This window comes from Eumetopias jubatus, unplaced genomic scaffold, assembly GCF_037043125.1.
Source record: "Eumetopias jubatus isolate StellerSeaLion01/CBP00866 unplaced genomic scaffold, mEumJub1_p1.0 scaffold_8, whole genome shotgun sequence".
Classification (NCBI taxonomy): Eukaryota; Metazoa; Chordata; class Mammalia; order Carnivora; family Otariidae; genus Eumetopias; species Eumetopias jubatus.
This window is the reverse complement of record NW_028274814.1, coordinates 90,673,674-90,693,154: the sequence shown is the minus strand read 5'-3', so window position 1 is coordinate 90,693,154 and position 19,481 is coordinate 90,673,674. Positions and strand designations below refer to the sequence as shown.

The window sequence follows — 19,481 nt, the reverse complement described above, 5'->3', positions numbered from 1 at the left end:
ATAGTGCAGTTCCATTCCAGCATTGGCCTCAGCCTGTATTTCGGGTTTAGTGAAACTTTGCATTCAGATCTTGATAGGTTCTGGAGCTTTAAGCTTTATGGACTCCAATTTTGTAATGCAAAACACCAAAACCTAGTAGGCAGATTCCCAACTAATTCTAGAGGCAACTGATAGCTTGGAGTTGCCTCTTAAAAAGTAACCCACAAACTCCATATAATAGGAATTCCAGGTCTAAGAAAGTGTGGGGGAAATTTAGACTTGTTGGATACGTAGGGCCATTATGTATGAATTATGACCAAATTGTACATCCAGGCACTTACTCCAACAAAACTTGAGTGATCTAAAGGTCTAACTCTGTCAGATTTATCCACATACATTCTTGACACAGTATATGATTATTCCCAAATTATGTAATTAAGCATGTATTAAAATATTTAATTTAATCCTATTATTAACTAGTAAGGAATGAAAAATGAATTAGAAATTAGTATTTAGGGGCACCTGGGTGGCTCAGTTGGTTAAGCGGCTGCCTTCGGCTCAGGTCACGATCCCAGGATCGAGCCCCGCATCGGGCTCCTTGCTCAGTGGAGAGCCTGCTTCTCCCTCTCCCTCTGCCTGCCGCTCCCCTGCTCGTGCTCTCTATTTCTCTCTCTGTGTCAAATAAATAAAATCTTAAAAAAAAAAGAAATTAGTATTTATTTAGCATTTACTATATATATTGGATACTTTATATATTATTTCTTTTTTAAAACTTAACCTAAGAGGTACCATTGTCTTCATTTTACATTGAAAGGAACCAAGACTCAGGACACTTAGATGGCTTTCTCAAGGTCCCCAGATAGTAGGTGCGGAGGCAAGGTTTCAACCCAGGTTCTATCTGACTCCAAAGCTGTCTTTCCTCCATAGAATGCTGCTTCCCTAGAGTGGATTTGAATGGATGAGAAGAGTTGATAAATGTTAAATCATCTGACCTAGCAAAAGTGAGTTTGAGTAACATTTTAACTTCATTTTCAGGAGTGACCCAACAACAGAGCACTTAGTCGACATTATGTAATCTGGGGTCTACGAGGGTACCTCAAAGAACATTTATACACAAACACACACAGACACACAGACACACAGACACACACACACACACACCAAGTATTAGAAATGACTTTAAAAATCAGATCTTAGCTCAAAAAGATAATTAAGTTACCCTTTATTATTCATTAAAAATGAACTTTCTAAAACATTAGTAAATCTCATTTTTAGCTCTGTTTTGAAGTGCTGATACCAGTGGAGTAACATTTTTCTTCTTTGAACCTTTTCTTGTAAAATTAGAGTTTTCTCTTTTTCTAAAACAGCAGGAAGTTCATTCCAGTTCTTAATAAAGATAAAAGGAGCATCCATGGACTTGAGTAGCTGCAGAGGAGCATTGGGGTAAACAGACGCATTCCCACAGATGCCGGCTGTCATGACATCTTCTACCACGGGAATAGAGCCATAGGAACAAGCCTCGTATATTCTATAACATTCTGTGTTTACTCCTACTGGGCACAATGTAAGGTCACTCTGAAGCAAAGCATCTTGATAGTTCTTAAGGCTTTCATTTGTTTCCTGAGGCTGCCACCTAAAAAAATCAGAAAAACAACTGTCGTTTTCACTTTACTAAGCATGTTTTTTGTGAGAAAATGTCAGCTAACAGGAAATGGTAAACACATTATAGAGATGACAGGCAGAAGAGAGAAATAAAATCTTGCCCAAATAGATTTCTTGAAAATATTTAAGAATTTGAAAAGTTTACAGCGACATATGTTTAAATCTAGTAGTCACCATAAAATTTCTGAACGAACGTTAATCCAGCCAATGTTTTCTTTTCTTTAAAGATTTTATTTTTGAGTAATCCCTACACCCAACGTGGGGTTTGAACTCACAACCCTGAGGTCAAGAGTCTCACGCTCTACCACCCGAGCCAGCCAGCCAGGCACCCCCAGCCAATGTTTTCTGAGTGTCAGGTCTTCTTTCTCTACCCCACCCTCCAAAATCCTGCCCTTACAGAGCTTACATTCTAGTTCCGGGGATGGAGATGGATAGTAAACAAGTCAGGTCAGTATGTTATCTAGGTGTTAAGTACTATGAAGAAAAATAAAGCAGAGAAGCGAGGAGGGAGTTTCTGAGCCGGCGCTGTTGCAGCTTTACGGAGGTCATCCGGGAACGTCTCATTGCAGGGGCATCGGAGCACAGAGCTGGAGGTGAGGCAGCCAACCATGCAGACATTTCAGGGGAGAACTGAGGGCAGTACAAGTACAAGAGCCACGAGACGGTGTGTGCCTGGCGAGGCCAAGGGACAGCAACGAGGCCAGGGTGGCTGAAGCAGAATAACAGAGGGGAAGAGGAGGGAAGATGATGTCAGAGCATCCCATCGTGGACGGTTGTGATCAGAGCGGGGACTGACCTGACCCATGTTTTATCAGAATTAGTCTGGCCCTTGTGTTGCGAATAGACTTACAGGGGCAGGGCAGAAGTTGAGAGACCCTCTCCTGATGGTTCCTATTTTCCCAGTGAAATAAGCAATAGGGTCAGAAGGAAATGAAGAGAGAAGGTACGAAGCAGCCTTGCAGGAGAGAAGGAGAACACACGGACAAGGGGGACGTATGATTGCTGGGCACTTGAGAGTCAAGGTCACGTATTTAAAGTGAGGTCTATTGGCACAATTCTGTGCGTGTGTGTATTTGGCCGCGGGGTGCAGGTAAGAGAGCTGGGTTTTACCAGAGTTAGAGTTTGCTCCATTAGGGAACCAGGGATTTGAATGTGTATCAGTCATAGTTGACTATGAAATTTAAGAGTGGAAAAGAAGAAAGTAAAGATGAGGTGAGCAAAGGACGATGAAAAGTAGTATGAACAATGAATTATAAATCCCAGCTAAATTGTTGAAGTCAATTAATTACAGGGAGTGAGCTGGAATGACAGAAAATGGTGGTTACAGAGAGAGATGTTGGAACTTGAGATCACAAAGACAAAGTATGTGTAATGATAAGGTCTAAGAAATGAGCATGACACTGCATGGCCAAGGCCAACTGGAGGACCAGATTATTGGAAGACAGGGGGTAAAGGAACCGTAAGACAAAGGTGGCAGAAGGACCATCTATATAGATTGGGAATCACCAAGAATTAGGCTGGAGTAACATGGGAGAGAGTGAGAGTGTGCCAGAACTAAACTCTTCATGGAAGTAAGGAGATAAACCTCAGGGTCAGTAAATGTCTTCAAAGAAAAAGAGCAATGGATGGTTTTGTTTGCTGACATGATATTCAAAATGGGAGGTTGTAGGGAGGGAAAGGGGAGAATGGTCTGGAAGGAGCAATGAGAAGCAAGGAGGACACCTACTCCACCTCCCGGCTCAAGGCTGTAAGAGGAATTGCAAGAATAATTCTATTCCTACAATAAACTTTGATATTCTACACTGCCCTCATTCATTCCTTTCCTGGTACACCGTCCCCTTGTGGCTCTTTACACTTGCTTTCCCTCTGCCTGGACTACCCTTCTCCTAAATAGACACAGGGTGCACCCCTGCACTTTCTTCAAGGCCTGTGCTTATATGTAATCTTCATACTAGAGTTTTCCTTAGCCTTCTATAACAGCAGGTGCTCCACTCTTGATCCCTGGTCTTCTCTACATCCCTCCTCTGCTCAGCTGTTTTTACATGGCATCTATCATCTTCTGACACACAATATATTTTACTGGTTTGTCTCCTCCAACAAACATTTAAGTTCTAAGAGAGCATGGACTTTTTTTTTAAGATTTATTTATTTATTTGAGAGAGCGAGAATGAGAGAGAGAGAGAGTACATGAGAGGGGGGAGGGTCAGAGGGAGAAGCAGGCTCCTCGCTGAGCAGGGAGAAGGGCATGGACTTTTGACGGTTTTGTTCACTGCTGTATCCTTCATGGCTGAGATAGTTTCTGGCATATAGCAGTTGCTTGAAAAATAGTTGACTGAATGGATATAGTATGGTTACATTAAGTCTCTGTTCTTAGAGTTGGGAGTTATGCTTTCAAAAAGAGAATATCTGCTACAATTAATATATCTTTAGATCTGGAAGGACATTTTTTAGGCATTTCTTCTGATTCTACACATGAAATTGCATTTGTTTATTTAAAAACAAAAGGAATAATTCCAAGATTTCTTCCTTCACTCCATGAACACCTGTTTCATGATTACCATGCAAAAGATGGAAGAAAGTTAAATCCATCCATCCATCCATCCATCCATCCATCCATCCATCCATCCATCATCCATCCATCTATCCATCATCCATCCAGCCATCCATCCACTCCTCATTTATCCTAGGCCTATTTGTGTAAGGTCCTATGTTAGATCTGGGGATTCAAAGACTAGTATGTCCTGTTCTCCTGTCGTCAGGGTGGTGTCAGTTCCCTGAAGGTGTGAAGAGTACTTCATGCCACTCTTGGAACACCGAAACTGGTCAGCCAAACACCTCAGGGATGAACTTAAGACCTTACTGGCACTCATAATCGTTGTGTGTCAGGTCCAACTGACAAATATTATTGAGGAATCTCACACAATTGACATTTGCATAGTATCGTTACTAGCATTTCTCTTCAGGATGGACTCTAGCTATAGGAGATTCTCCCCATTTTTAATGCATACAACCCAGTTTCTACACAGCCTTAATTACCGATATATCTTCTGCAGAAAGACTGGTATTAATGAAGCTAACAATGTCTCTTTGGAGACCTGTGCTCCTACATAATGCAACTCTCAAACTAGAGAAGAAAATGGGTGAATCAAGTAAAGATAGAACTTACTGTTCTCTTGCTGAAACCCAACAAAGCTTATCGTTCCCATCTTGTTTCAAAATGTTCATTAGTGCTTGTCTGGATGAATTTTCATAAATGGTTCCTAAGAAATTACATAAGTAGGGCCTTTCGTTATGCAGCATTGACCAACTTGCCTCCACCACAGGAAAATTCCTGTATCTACAGAAATAAATACATATGAGTTAACAACATATGGCAATAGGATTGGCAAATTACTGTATAACCTAACATCTTAGGTGGCATCATGATGCAGAGAGAAGAGATTTCAAGTATGATTTTTCTAAACCTCAAACTGTAATTTTCCATGCTTACTTTGGAAAAGTCCCTGAATCTACTAACTTAAAAAAATAACCTCACATTGACATCTTTTACAAAATTGCTATAGAGATTAAGTGCTTGAAATGTTTTTTTTATACTCTTCAACTTCCATACACTTGTGATTGTAAGGAAGGTTGAATTCAAGACCTTCAAAGTATAAATAATCCAAATTCATAATGATCATGCTTTAATGAATGTTGTAGCCAGGTGATGGAAAGATTACAGACTACACATTTCTATAGCAAAGAGCTCCAATTTTCCAAAGGTTTTTAAAGTAGATTTTTAAAAACGGGCTCTTATAGGTTGATTTTTAAAAAAGATTTTATTCATTTATTTATTTACTTATTGGAGGAGGGTGTATGCAAGTGGGAGGAGGGGCAGAGGGAGAGAGAGAGAATCCCAAGCAGACTCTGCAGAGTGCGCGGAAGTCAAACGCAGGGCTGAATCCCAGGACCCTGAGACCATGACCTGAGCTGAAATCAAGAGCTGGACGCCAAACCAACTGAGTCATCCAGGCACCCGTAAAGTAGATTAAAAAAAAAACTTTGGGGCACCTGGGTAGTACAGTCAGTTAAGCTTCTGACTCTTGGATTCAGCTCAGGTCATGATCTCAGGGTTGTGAGATATAGCCCCAAGGTGGGCTCTGCATTCAGTGTGGAGTCAGCTTAAGACTCTTGCTCCTGGGGCGCCCGGGTGGCTCAATCGTTAAGCATCTGCCTTCGGCTCAGGTCATGATCCTAGGGTCCTGGGATTGAGCCCCGCATCGGGCTCCCTGCTCGACGGGAAGCCTGCTTCTCCCTCCCCCACTCCCCCTGCTTGTGTTCCTGCTCTCGCTATCTCTTTCTCTGTCAAATAACTAAATAAAATCTTTTAAAAAATTAAAAAAAGACTCTCTCTCCTTCCCCCTCTGCCCCTTCCCCGCTTTCTCTCTAAAATGAATAAATCTTAAAAAAAACCCTAGCTTTTATATATATACATTTTTAAAGATTTTATTTATTTATTTGACAGAGAGCGAGACAGCGAGAGAGGGAACACAAGCAGGGGGAGTGGGAGAGGGAGAAGCAGGCTTCCTGTGGAGCAGGGAGCCCGATGCGGGGCTCAATCCCAGGACCGTGGGATCATGACCTGAGCCGAAGGCAGACGCCCAATGACTGAGCCACCCAGGCGCCCCCCAAAACCCTAGCTTTTAAAACAATAATAAAAAAATATAAAAAAAAACCTTGCATGCCATACGGAAGAGGCCTTTTGTAATTGACCCATTCTCATGGGCATTTATTAGAGACCAAACAATACAACCTTCCTATAAGGGTGAAGCTTTATATAATATGCTATAACAGGTTTTTTCAACCTGGGCATTACTGCCATTTTGGGCTAGTTCATTTTTTGTTGTGGAGGCTGTCCTCTACCTTGTAGGATATTTAGCAGCATCCCTGGCCTCTATCCACCAGATGCCATTGTCGCCCTTCCACTTGTAACAACCAAAAATTATCTCCAGGCATTGTCAAATGTCTCCTGGGAGGCAAAACTGCTTCTGGTTGAAAACCACTTATCTATAAAAAGGATATTGGTCTAGTCCAACAATAAAAGAATTACAGAGTTTCCATCCAATGTGTGGAAATTGTATGAACAGGCTATGTAGTGTTACTATGAAAGAGTAATTTTGTTTCAGAGCATTTTACAAGTATGAGCTCTATACTCATGGGATAGAATTTTCAAAGATCTTATATCTGGCTATACTTAATATAAACCTTTTTGTCTGATGCTACCACAAACCTACTAAGCTGGAATACTGCAGGGTAGGCCAGGAAATATGTCTTGTTCATACACTTCTCTGGTGATATTTGTGTAGCCAACTAAGCAGTAGTTTAAGGTCCCATCTGGTAAAAAGTGATAAGAATGAATAATGAATATCTGATTCAAAAAACATGTTAATGAAATTTCCTGTAATTCATCCATTTGACAAGTATTCACTCTCTACTCTATGCAGGCTTGGTTTTAGACTCTGTCGATACAGTGAACAAGAGACAGAACACCTGGGGTTTACATACTAGTGCTGGATCTAAGTTTAACTTATCTTAAAGTCAGTTAAAAACCCTCTATTAACAGAAAGATAAAAAATAAGTTTCCATTTTATAGAAAGACTCTATAGACATATTTAGAAGCCTTTGTTATTACTTAATTAACCCCTCTTATAGAAGAGATTTGTGCAAGTTTAGCAAGTCTCAGTGACAGATCTGAGCATATTATGATCCTCTCAAATCAGGGGTATGGAATGCTCCTGATTTAATATTGCTTTTCTAAATTCTTATTTTAAAGATTTTATTTATTTATTTGTCAGAGAGAAAGCCCAAGAGAGACAGCACAAGCGGGGGTGGGGGGGCGGACAGTAGGCAGAGGGAGAAGCAGGCTTCCTGCTGAGCAAGGAGCCCGATGCGGAATTTGATCCCAGGACTGTGGGACCATGACCTGAGCCAAAGGCAGACACTTAAGCAACTGAGCCACCCAGGTGTTCCTTAATATTGTTTTTACAAGATTTTTTTTTGTTTTTACTATAAATTATATAGATTCTATAGTTGTTTTAAGTAGGTCTGCCTGTCTGCCATTCTCTGTTTAAACATCTCTTTAGGGCACTACTGATAAACATAGAACTCCTATGCCTTGGAGTTCTAAAACACAAAAAGGTAACTTATCCCCTCTCCTTATAAAATGCTAAAATACTCTGGGGCGTCTGGGGTGGCTCAGTTGGTTAAGTGTCCGACTCTTGATTTTGCCTCAGGTCATGATCTCAGGGTTGTGAGATCAAGCCCCGAGTTGGGCTCTGCGCTATGCACGGAGCTTGATTAAGATTCTCTTTCTCCAGGGGCACCTGGTGGCTCAGTCGTTAAGCGTCTGCTTTCGGCTCAGGTCATGATCCCAGGGTCCTGGGATAGAGCCCCGCATCGAGCCCTGCATCGAGCCCTGCATCGAGCCCCGCATCGAGCCCCACATCGAGCCCCACATCAGGCTCCTTGCTCTGCGGGAAGCCTGCTTCTCCCTCTCCCACTCCCCCTGCTTGTATTCCCTCTCTTGCTGTGTCTCTCTCTGTCAAATAAATAAATAAAATCTTTAAAAAAAAAAAGATTCTCTCTCTCCATCTCCCTCCAGCCCCTCTTCCCCACTCACAATCTTCAAAAAAAAAAAAAAAAAGCTAAAGTACTCTGTAAACATCGTTATTATCACTGAAGCATGAGTCCAAACCATATTTTTTCCATGGAAAAGATTGTACCTGGCCTCCCAGATAATCCCAGAACATTTATTTCAAATTTAAAGTACAATCTTCCTGATTCAGAAATTCAGGTCTTAGAGTCTAGAAACATGTAATAATATTTTGTACTTACGTTGCCACTCCTAAAGGCCACTGAAAGATATCCACATCATTAACCCAGGGGCTGTCATATATTATGAAAAGCAGCTCCACAAAGCCTCCATTTCTTTTGAGGAACTGGTTTATCCATTCATTATTACAATGTTCATTTCCAAGCAACACAACAGCGAGATGCTGGAGTTTTTGAGTCTGCACTAAATTTTGTGCATAAAGTAACCACTGGGTGGCATAAAAGATCTTAGTTTTTTCTCTCCCATTTAGAATGAGTACCACGTTATTCACATCAATGGGAAAGTACCCTGGGACTACAGCTGGGCCAGTGATGAAGCTGTTAAAACAATACAAGAAAACAAGAACAAGAGACAAACCAACAAAAACAGAACAAAGGTATTTGATATCAGAAGTTTTTAATCATTTTACATAAAATCTACAATGAGATTTAATCTGTATTCTTTCTAGAAACATAATTTCTATAATGCAAATTTTCCTGAACAAATTTGAATGATACAGCATGGATGTAAATTAATAGGAAGCTTTGGTTGTAGTAAGATCAACTGCATATGATAATCAGAAATATGGTAGCTTGGTTGTTGCTTTTAACCACATTCAGAATACGTGCTGGCCAGAGTTTGAGATGGTAAACTATTCACAGTTGAATCGTGTGAAACTCTGTATAGTTCCTCCTCTGTATAGTGTTAAGTAATTCCCACCTCTTTTATGTGGGAGTAACTGTTAACGTTCTTTATCTGAATGAAATGTAAGTGATGAATTGAGAAATGGAGGATGGCATTAAAAACATCCATGGAGGTTAAGTCTCAAAAAAAAAAATGTTAAGGAAAAAAGCAAGCTGCAGAATACTCATAAAATATGACAATTCTATGTAAATTTGAAAGTGCAATGTAAAAATTGTGCTTAAATCTAGTATAAGTATAAATATAAAAATATGAATGGGAGGATACACACCAAATTCATTACAGGGGTTGCCTCTGAGAAGGAAGAAGAGAAAAGGAACTGGGAAATAGTACAAAGAAAGCTTCCCTTTTACTGGGAATATTTAATTCTTTTAAGAGGAAAGTTAAATATCTGAAGCAAAGATGACAGAGAGCTAGAATATGTTGGTTCCCTGTGATGGGTAAATGAGAATGTGTTATTTTATTCTCGGTGAAAAAGAAACAATATTGTATCTGTACCACAATTTTAATTACATAATGCAATACATAGAAAAAAGACTGGAAGTAGACATGACGAAATGTTGTCTAACCCTGTTTTTGGAATTCAGGGCACAGTGGAATTATGAGTGATGACAACATCGTCTGAATTTTCCAAGTTATTGTAATAACCACTTATTAGTCTTTTTAATTATAATAAGCCTATCTTAAAAAAAGATGTAATTTTAAAAAACAAATGAACTTATAAAATCTGAGTACTGAATTTTTTCAAAACTCTGTTTGTTTATTGTGCTTTAAACAATGCTATTGCTTTATTAACTACCAGCTGGCCTGGCTTGCAAAGGGCAGTGGACACTCTGGGCTCAGGGTCCGTGTAGGATGTGAGGAGGAGGTGATGATTGGGAGGCTGCTTTGAAGGAAAGGAGGTGGTTTGGAGGGCAGGCCCAAGAGACCTTAGGTTTACTTCCGGAAATGGGTAGACCTTGTATAGGAGTGATGGAAAGCCAGAGCCATGCCATCAAGAAAATGAAGAAACTCTTGGAAATCTAGCTGCGCATTGTCCATTTTCTTCATCATGTGGTCAAGGACACCAGAGTCCTTCCAGTTCTTTGTGAAGGCAGCCAGTTTTGTATTCATGAAGGCTAGGAACTCTGTCTTGCAGAGCATGCAGTTGTTACCCTCCTTTCCAGCAAACCTCTGGAAAACAGCAATCAGAGACTTGATGCATGGCTCAGCCTCAGTAGGGCTGGACATTTTTGCCACGTCTGCGTGCAGTGGGCGAGGAGGCTGTGACCGGGCAGCAGCGGCGCTGCCAAAAGTTTATTTATTTTTAAGTAATCTTTACATCCAATGTGGGGCTCAAACTCACAACCCCAAGATCAAGAGTCACAGGCTCTACCGACTGAGCCTGCCCGGCGACCCTCACAGGATTATTTTTATTATTTTTTTTTTAAAGATTTTATTTATTTGACAGAGAGAGCACAAGCAGAGGGAGAGAGAGGGAGAAGCAGGTTCCCTGCTGGGAAAGGAGCCTGATGTGGGACTCGATCCCAGGACCCTGGGATCACGACCTGGGCCGAAGGCAGTGGCTTAACCAACTGAGCCACCCAGGCGTCCCTCACAGGATTATTTTGAAGACTAAATGCATTAGCAGATGTACAGTGCTTAGAACAGTATCTGGCACATAGGAATCACTATAGAGTCTTGCTGTTATTAGTTTTATTATTTTTACTATTACTTAAATAGGTACTGCAACATCTCCCTATGTTCCCTTCTCCTTTCTGTTTCCAGAACTGAATATTATCTCTCCTTCATGTACCTGCACAAAAACCTTATTGATACATTCTTTATATTAATATGTTCAACTAGGTTACAAGTGAGCCTGGGACTTACTCTGTCTCTTGAAGGAACTTGGCCTATCTCTACTCATATCTATCGTATATTGATTTACAGTTTAATTTCATAGGGCAACTTCATTTTTAATTTCTTAGGAGGAATCTTACTTCTGCTCATCATGGCCTTTGCTTATCCTTAAAAGACTGCCTTCAGAGTCCTGTAATGTCCATATGCAGGAATTATCACAAGATATATAACTGTCCATCTATTCAATAAAACAAAAGCTAGATGCCAAATTATTTAATTTATTGTTATCAGAGTTCAATTATGGATTTTCAATTAGCATCTGCTACTTATGAAAAGGTTAAAAAAAAGAAAAAGTTGAACTTATTTCTAAAGATCATAATACTGAGTAAGTTTTATTTTACATTTTGTAAAATTCACCCATTTTTGGGTCACCTGGCTGGCTCAGTTGGAGGAGTGTGTGACTCTTGATCTTGGGGACATGAGTTTGAGCCCCGCAATGGGTACAGAGGTTACTTAAAAATAAATAAATAAAATCTTTTTTTTTTTTAAAGATTTTATTTATTTATTAGAGAGAGAGAATGAGAGATAGAGAGCACAAGAGGGAAGAGGGTCAGAGGGAGAAGCAGACTCCCCGCCGAGCAGGGAGCCCGATGTGGGACTCGATCCCGGGACTCCAGGATCATGACCTGAGCCGAAGGCAGTCGCTTAACCAACTGAGCCACCCAGGCGCCCTAAATAAATAAAATCTTTAAAAAATAAATAAAATCTTAAAAAACATAAAAACCTGTTTACTTTTCAAGAATGATTACTTTGAAAAGATACATGAAATGAAATTGCCTTCCAAGTGTCTAAAAAGTAAACAAGAATTAAAAGAGCAGAGAAAACTCAAATGAAATTGAGATTAACCATAGCTTTTCTTTTTGATTTCTGTGGGAAATAAATGGAAACCTAATAGAAACCTGAATCTTTGGTTGACATTTTTTCCCCTAATAGTACAATTATTACATGAAATAAGCATTTAGAATAATTATTTTTATTTCAATAAGAAAGCAAAATCTTTTTTTTTTAAAGATTTTATTTATTTGACAGAGAGAGAGGGCACAAGCAGGGGGAGTGGCAAGCAGAGGGAGAGGGAGAAGCAGACTCCCCGCTGAGCAAGCAGCCCAATGTGGGACTTGATCCCAGGACCCTGGGATCATGACCTGAGCTGAAGGCAGTCGCTTAACCGACTGAGCCACCCAGGTGTCCCAGGAAAGCAAAATCTAATAGAAACTAGCACTCTTTCATACAGCAATATTATCACATTTTTTTCTAAAGAAAATAATCGCAATTTTACCTATTTAAAAATCTTTAGAAAATATGGAATCATAGATAAAAGTTTTATAAAAATAAAGACTCAAAACGTCTTAATGATACATTGGTTTTACTGAATCTGAAAAAAAAAAAGATTTCTGGGGGAGTCTGGGTGGCTCAGTCAGTTAAGTGTCTGCCATTGTTCGACTCAGGTCACGATCACGGTCCTGGGATTGAGCCCCATGTTGGGCTCTCCACTCAGTGGGGAGTCTGCTTCTCCCTCTGTGTTCTCCCTCTCTCTCTCAAATAAATAAATAAAGTCTTTAACAAAATAAAAATAAAAAAAAGATTTATGAGTAATTTCATTAAAATGGTAATCTATACCATCAAATCATGAAAGACTCATATATAAATGTTTTTATAAAATTTTCACAACCCATAACAATAGCTTGGCTTCCACTTGAGTATTATAAAATATGTGAATGTGACTAGTATATGAAAGAGAAAAACGAAAATACTTTTAAGTTTATATATTATTCCTTCAAGATATGGAATATTAAATGCTTATCAACAATCAAATGTTATAAAATTTGGAGCATGAACTTTCCCATATAATCAGAAATGTTTTGATAAAAATGAAACAGACAAAATTAAAAAAAGGAAGCATTTTGTAAAAATGTTCGGGTAAACTACAACTACAATATATATATTCATGAGATTCACTTTTCTATTCTTCACAAGTTGAAGCAGAAATACTGTCTCTAAATATGTTTTCCTCTGATTTTTCTCCTCGTATTTATATAAAACATTGTATAGAAAGACAGCAAACGTTAATGTTGCACAATTAATACCTGTAATGTGTTCTTCCTACAACTGAATTTCCTTCTCTCCACTGAGCAGTCACATCGGTGGGATCAAGTAAGCCTTCAAAAATATGCTCCCAGAGATACAAACCTGGTAATCAAAACAAACAAACAAACAAACAAACAAAAACAAGAACAAATCCATTTACTGTCTGGTTTACTCTGGCGTGTGAGATGAATTTATGTTCTGCTCATTTATATAAGTTGACCAGGAAAGCAAACTGTATTCCTTTTTGGTCCCCTGGCAGGCAGTTCTGCCAAGCAATAGCTCAAAATCACCAATATGGTGGTTAAGGTATGAGAGACAGAATTCAGAGGTTGTCAGTGTGAAATGTGGCAGAATGTGGGTTACATCAAAGACAATAACCTCTCTTACTCTAAATCTGAGAAACCCCTAATAATCATTGGACTTTTACTACCTACTTCATCCTGACATGTGTTATAATGTAAGTTACTATATGATTAGAATGGCTTCTATATTCTAACAAACTAGGGGAATTCACCATTTTGTGCCAAACACCACCAGACGAGCTCATGTATATATGTATACAGTCAATACATCAGAGAGATAGTAACTCGTCTTCACTTGAACACACATCCCTCACTGCATCATGGCCTCTGCAGGCAAATGCCTTTGCATCTTTCTCCTTAGGGTGGCCCCTGATATTTTACTGTGATTTCACCTGAATGAAAGCTCTGAGTAGAGGAAAGCAGAAGGAAGTAATCTGGGAGCCCTGTTTCACTTATTGACAGATGTGCTTTATTCCATTCTCATTATGCCCCGGTACTAAAAGGACACACACAAAATGACTGTGTTTAAACACTTAGCCAATCAGATAAAGCTTTCCATGTGTGGTGGCCCAATAATGCCTCCCTGTCCACCCAAGATGGCCAAGGATGTAATCTCTAGAATCTATGCATACATTATCTTACATGGCAAAAGAAACTTTCTATATGTGATTAATGATGCTGAGGTGGGAAGGTTATCCTGGATTATCTAGATAGGCCCTAGGTAATCATAAGTGTTCTCACGAGAGGGAAGCAAGGGTGTCAGAGTGAGGGAAGGAGGTATGAGGACAGAAGCAGAAGTTGGAGTGATGCGGGGCCATGAGTCAAGGAATGCGGGTAGCCTGAAGAAGCTGCAAAAGTCAAGGAAACAGATCCTCCTCTAGAGACTCCAAAAAGAATACAACCCTGTGGACACTTTTTAGACTTCTACCTTCAAAAATGTAAGATTATAAGTTTATGGTGACTATAGTAATACTGTTTTATATATTTGAAAATTGCTGAGAGAGTAGATCTTAAAAGTTCTTATCACAAGAAAAAAAAGTATGTGTGGTGATAGACACTAACTAGACTTATTATGCTGATCACTTCACAAAATATAAATATCTCAAACCATTATGTTGTATACTTGAAACCAATAAAATGTTATATGTCAATTATATATTAATTTAAAAAGATAATAAAATTGTGTTGTTTTAATTCACTAAATTTTTGGTAACTGCTTATGGCAGGAAACTAGAGATTATGGTACCTGGAAATGAGATACTGCTGTAATATATTCTCAAAAATCTGGAAGTGGCTTTGGAATTGAGTAATGGGAAGAGGCTGGAAGAACTTTGAGGAGCTTGATTTAAAAATGCCTACATCAGATTGCCTTGGACAGGTTATAGGTAGAAGTATGGGTGTTAGTGACTCAGCTGGTGAGAACTCAGAAGAGAAAAAGCACGGTAGAAACAAACCATTTACTGGTTTTTATAAGCATTTAAGCAGACTATTAGTAGAAATATGCAGGTTAAAGTGCTGCTAGTGAGGGCTCAGAAGGAAATGAGGAACATGTTACTAGAAACTGGAGAAAAGGGGATCCTGGTTATAATAGCACCAGAATGCTTAGTTGGATTGTGTCTAGAAGTTATATGGAAAGTGGAAAGTATAAATGATAAACTTGGATATTTAGCTGAAGAGATTTCCAAGTAGTGTTGAAGCTGTGGTCTGGTTTCTTCTTGCCGATTATAGTAAATATAAGAGGAAAGAGTGATTGAGCAAGGAACTTAAGCAAGAAGGAGCCAGGACTTGATGGTTTGGGAAATTTTCAGCTTGTTCAATTGCAAAAGGGTGGAAAATTAGGAGATTCACCATCAGGAAGGCGTGTTTCTGAAAGAAGGTGACGGATGTAGTTGAGTATCTTTTTGCTAGTGCCTTAAAAGGATTAAAAGGTTAAAATATTCAGTCACATAGAGGGCTCATTGAGAATATCAGGGTTGTAATTTATGGGTCTCCTTAGCCATCTCAGCAGAAGCCAGAAACAGAGAAGAGATTTTCCAGGAAAGACTTGGAAGAGTTCTTGTCTAATGGAGTGAATTTCCTGTGATAGGAGACCCACAAGCTTCTTGAAATGCTGTATTAGCAGAAACACTGCTGGCTCGGACTAAAGGGGACAGAGAGATGTTGAAATTGAAAGAAGGGTATTGATTCCCCAAATCCTACCAGTAGGATACCGGCTGATAAAACCACTGAGTGGCAAGCACATGCTACCATTCATGACAAAGAAAGATGACTGCAAGGATAGAGAGCTGCAAGACCAGAAGCAAAGTTCTGAGCCACAGGTTATTCCCAGGCCCTGAAACTTAACAGTCTGCCCGGTTGGAATTTAGAATTGCTTGGACCAGTGACTCCATCTTCCTCCCCTTCCCCTCCACTTTTTAAAAAAGATTTTATTTATTTGAGAGCAAGAGTGAGAGTGAAAGCAAGAGAGAGAGAGAGACACACACAGAGAGTGCAAGTGGGGGAAGGGGCAGAAAGAGAGAGAGAGAAAGAATTCCAAGCCAACTCTGCACTGAGCACAGAGCCTGACCTGGGCTCGATCTCACGACCCTGAGATCATCACCTGAGCTGAAATCAAGAGTCTGACGTTTAACTGACTGAGCCACCCAGGTGCCCCCTTTTCCCTTCTTTTCGAATAGGAATGGAATTGGAATCCTATTTGCCTGGGAAATAGGTTGATGAAAAGTAGTGTTTGATAAAACTCATCTAGTCACTTTGTGCTTACTGAATTGCAAAGAGAAAAGTCTGGAAACATGAAAACCTGTGAATAGAATTAATTAAAAACTAGAATGGGGAAGTGGGAATTTAAAGGATGAAATTAATATTAGAGATTTTATAAAGAAAAAAGTTGCTAGAACTTGGTGATTGGAGCTTGGGTCTAGGTACTTGAAATTTGGAGGTCAGTAGTAATCTTCAAGGATGTATATTTGCATGCAAGCACGAATGAATTTATGAACCACTAAGGGCAAAGCGTCATTCTCTGATTACTTTCTTCTCCTCTGGTCCTTTCTACCTTATTCTACGATATACCTTACTGTAGATAAATCCAATGTTTAAAGGCCCAACAAAGCCCCTTTTAAAATCTTTTTTTTTTAAGATTTTTTATTTATTTATTTGAGAGAGAGAGAATGAGAGATAGAGAGCTCGAGAGGGAAGAGGGTCAGAGGGAGAAGCAGACTCCCCGCTGAGCAGGGAGCCCGATGTGGGACTCGATCCCGGGACTCCAGGATCATGACCTGAGCCGAAGGCAGTCGCTCAACCACCTGAGCCACCCAGGCGCCCAAAGCCCCTTTTAATTCACTGAATTCTTTTTGACTCCTGTAACCCTCATTTAGGGTCCCATTCTCTGATTGAGCATAATATATAACTTGGAACTCTAGAATCTCATGATACTCAGAGCAAAAATGCTTTTGTGGGTATTCAAGTTTAATTAACTATATCCTATATCCCCCTCTTACATATTTATAATGAACACTGGCATATAAAGGGCTCTGAGAATGGCCAGTAATAAAGAACCCTGTTTAACTCTGTTCAGTTTAATGTTTCCCAAATTTGTTTGGCCATCATGTGCAGGGGCCACATCTTATATTTGTGTGTGAAGTGTCCAATAAATACATAAATTCATGAAAATTCAATGGACATAGGCATTTCTATATAATGATGCTTAGATTCTACTTTGTATCTACAAATAAAGCTGTACCCAGCTAAAGACCAACGACATATATCTGTGTGCATGTATTTCCAGATACTGTCTAACAGAAAGGAGAAATGAAATATTAAGGAAAAGTGAAAAAAGTATCATGATGCTTTGACAAATGATGAAGTAAACTAAATGCATTAAAATGAATTGAATTTAACATTAAGAAAGTACATTTAGGATTCTTTTTACATGTCTTAGCTCTATACATTAACTTACCAATGGCAGCTTTCCCCCAGATTTGTACACGGAAGTCTGTTTTCCCTTTTGTGGATTTATTTAATATTTGAAGGCTAGTTTTAAATCTGTGTTGTTGCTCATTTTTTTCATCTCCTTCCCAAGGATTCCATTCTTCACTTCCCAAAGTAGATTGTTCTGTGTTTTAAAAAGAGTAACCGTGTTTATCAGTAAGGTAGAGCTGCAGATGTAAATAAATTCAAGCCCTTTAAATTAGATGTGAGGGCGTGCTAATTTCAGCTTTTCATAGAGGTAAAGCAACGGCATTTGAACTGTGTAAACACATACAATTAAAAAAAAAGGAAATCATGGGGCACCTGGGTGGCTCAGTTGGTTCAGGGCTTGCCTTCGGCTCAGGTCATGATCCTGGAGTCCCAGGATCCAGCTGATCGGGCTCCTTGCTCAGCGGGGAGTCTGCTTCTCCCTCTGACCCTGCCCCCTCTCATGCTATCTCTCTCTCTCAAATAAATACATAAAATCTTTAAAAAAAAAAAATAAAGGAAATCAGAATTTTTATTAAATCTTTATTCTGAAAGATCTTAGAAATAGAATGTTAACAGCAGACACAAAATCATCTCTCCCAAATGAAACCTTCTAAACTAACTGGATAATATGTATCGTTACAAGTTTAACTTTCGCTATTCTTTATAGATTGTGTATATGAAACCTATACATAAAAACTTAACTACAGAATGGAAAGTGTCCAACAGTTTGATACTATTGTGCAAAATTCTGAAAAAAGGGAGAGTTAAGTCTGACTCCGATTCTGACATAGGTCAAAATCCAGGACAGAGGACCACCATTTGGAGGTAAGGCACCCAGGCCTTCCCAAATCGGGGCAAGATTAGCGAAGGCTCTTTGTGTCAAGGAGGAAATAGAGGTCTTAAACCCAGCGGCATTCCCAAGAATCTCCGACATTCTGTGACAATGCCTCGCAGGTTCAAGACGTGTTTCACGGAGTGCGCACCAGTCAGCTTTGAAGGTGGGGAGTGGGGCTGGTGTGTGAGATTCGGGTAGGGACTGAGTCCCACACGCTCCGAGCCCGAGCCCAGGGCCCGCTACCGAGAGCTGGAGGCGAGGCGCAGACTGGAGCCCGGGGGCACCCCCGGACCCGCGAGCCGGGTCTGCAGCCGCCCAGTGTCCTACCTCGGCCGCGCCTCTCCCGCGCCGGGGCCGCCCCTTTCCTTAGGCCCCGCAGAGACGCGGCCGGCGTCCGGCGGCGGCGCCCGAAGAAGACGTGGTAGGCGGCGTAGAGGGAGAAGAGGCAGTACAGAGCGATGAGAAGCGAGCAGAGCCGCTTCCGCGTCAGCCGCATCCCACTCGGGCTTCTAGTCGGCCCCCGCCACCCTAGTGCTGGGCCGGAGAAGAAACCGGCGCTCAGCGCCCTACAGTTGCCGGCTTCAGGTGCAGGCCTAGGCCGGGGGGGGGGGGGGGGGGGGGGGGGGAAGGGAGTCACCAGAATCAACCCCGCCCCCGCTCAAGCCCCGCCCAGGGGCCGCCCCGGCGTCTCCACCCCGCCCCTCGCGGCAGCCCAGCTCAGGCCCCGCCCTCAGCCCCTCCCAGGCCTCGGCTAGGGCTTCGCCCCGCCCCTCCACAGGCGGGGCTCCTTCACCGGCTTTGGTAGCCTGTTGCCTTCGGTCTTTGGAATTGGGCGTTGGGAGACCGCATCTTAACCGCGCGCTGCGGTGTACTGACGGCCTCTTTCAACCCTGTCCTCTTCCCCAAGTACATAAAAACTTACCTGTTATCTGACCGTAAAGAAAAAAAAAACACAACAAACCTAAACAGAACCCACGGTGATCCCTGAAGTCCATGTTGAAGGCATGGTCCATTCTAGTTTTTGTTCCCAGAGCTTAGCAGAAGGCCTGGGACATTACAGATGAATGATATACATGTCCTTTAAAAAAAGCTAAATGGTGGAGTGCCTGGCTGGCTCGGTGGAGCACGGTCTCTTGATCTCTGGGTTGTGAGTTCGAGCCCCACAGTTGGGTGTAGAAGTTACTCAAGAATAAAATGTTAAAAAAAAAAAAAG

General features: G+C 40.7%; 1 protein-coding gene and 1 pseudogene across 1 annotated transcript; both read right to left on the bottom strand.

The window, feature by feature from the left end:
- Positions 1–1,184: 1,184 nt before the first annotated feature.
- On the bottom strand, positions 1,185–18,853 carry RXYLT1 (ribitol xylosyltransferase 1). The gene is made up of 6 exons (XM_028110874.1): positions 18,596–18,853; positions 17,432–17,587; positions 13,177–13,279; positions 8,515–8,829; positions 4,808–4,978; positions 1,185–1,612 (listed from the first exon to the last, which is right to left on the bottom strand). Exons 1-6 carry the CDS (start codon positions 18,762–18,764, stop codon positions 1,195–1,197), a joined length of 1,332 nt encoding a protein of 443 aa, XP_027966675.1. The 5' UTR covers positions 18,765–18,853; the 3' UTR covers positions 1,185–1,194.
- LOC148163783 (protein S100-A11 pseudogene) lies at positions 9,443–10,423 on the bottom strand (annotated as a pseudogene).
- Positions 18,854–19,481: the final 628 nt, after the last annotated feature.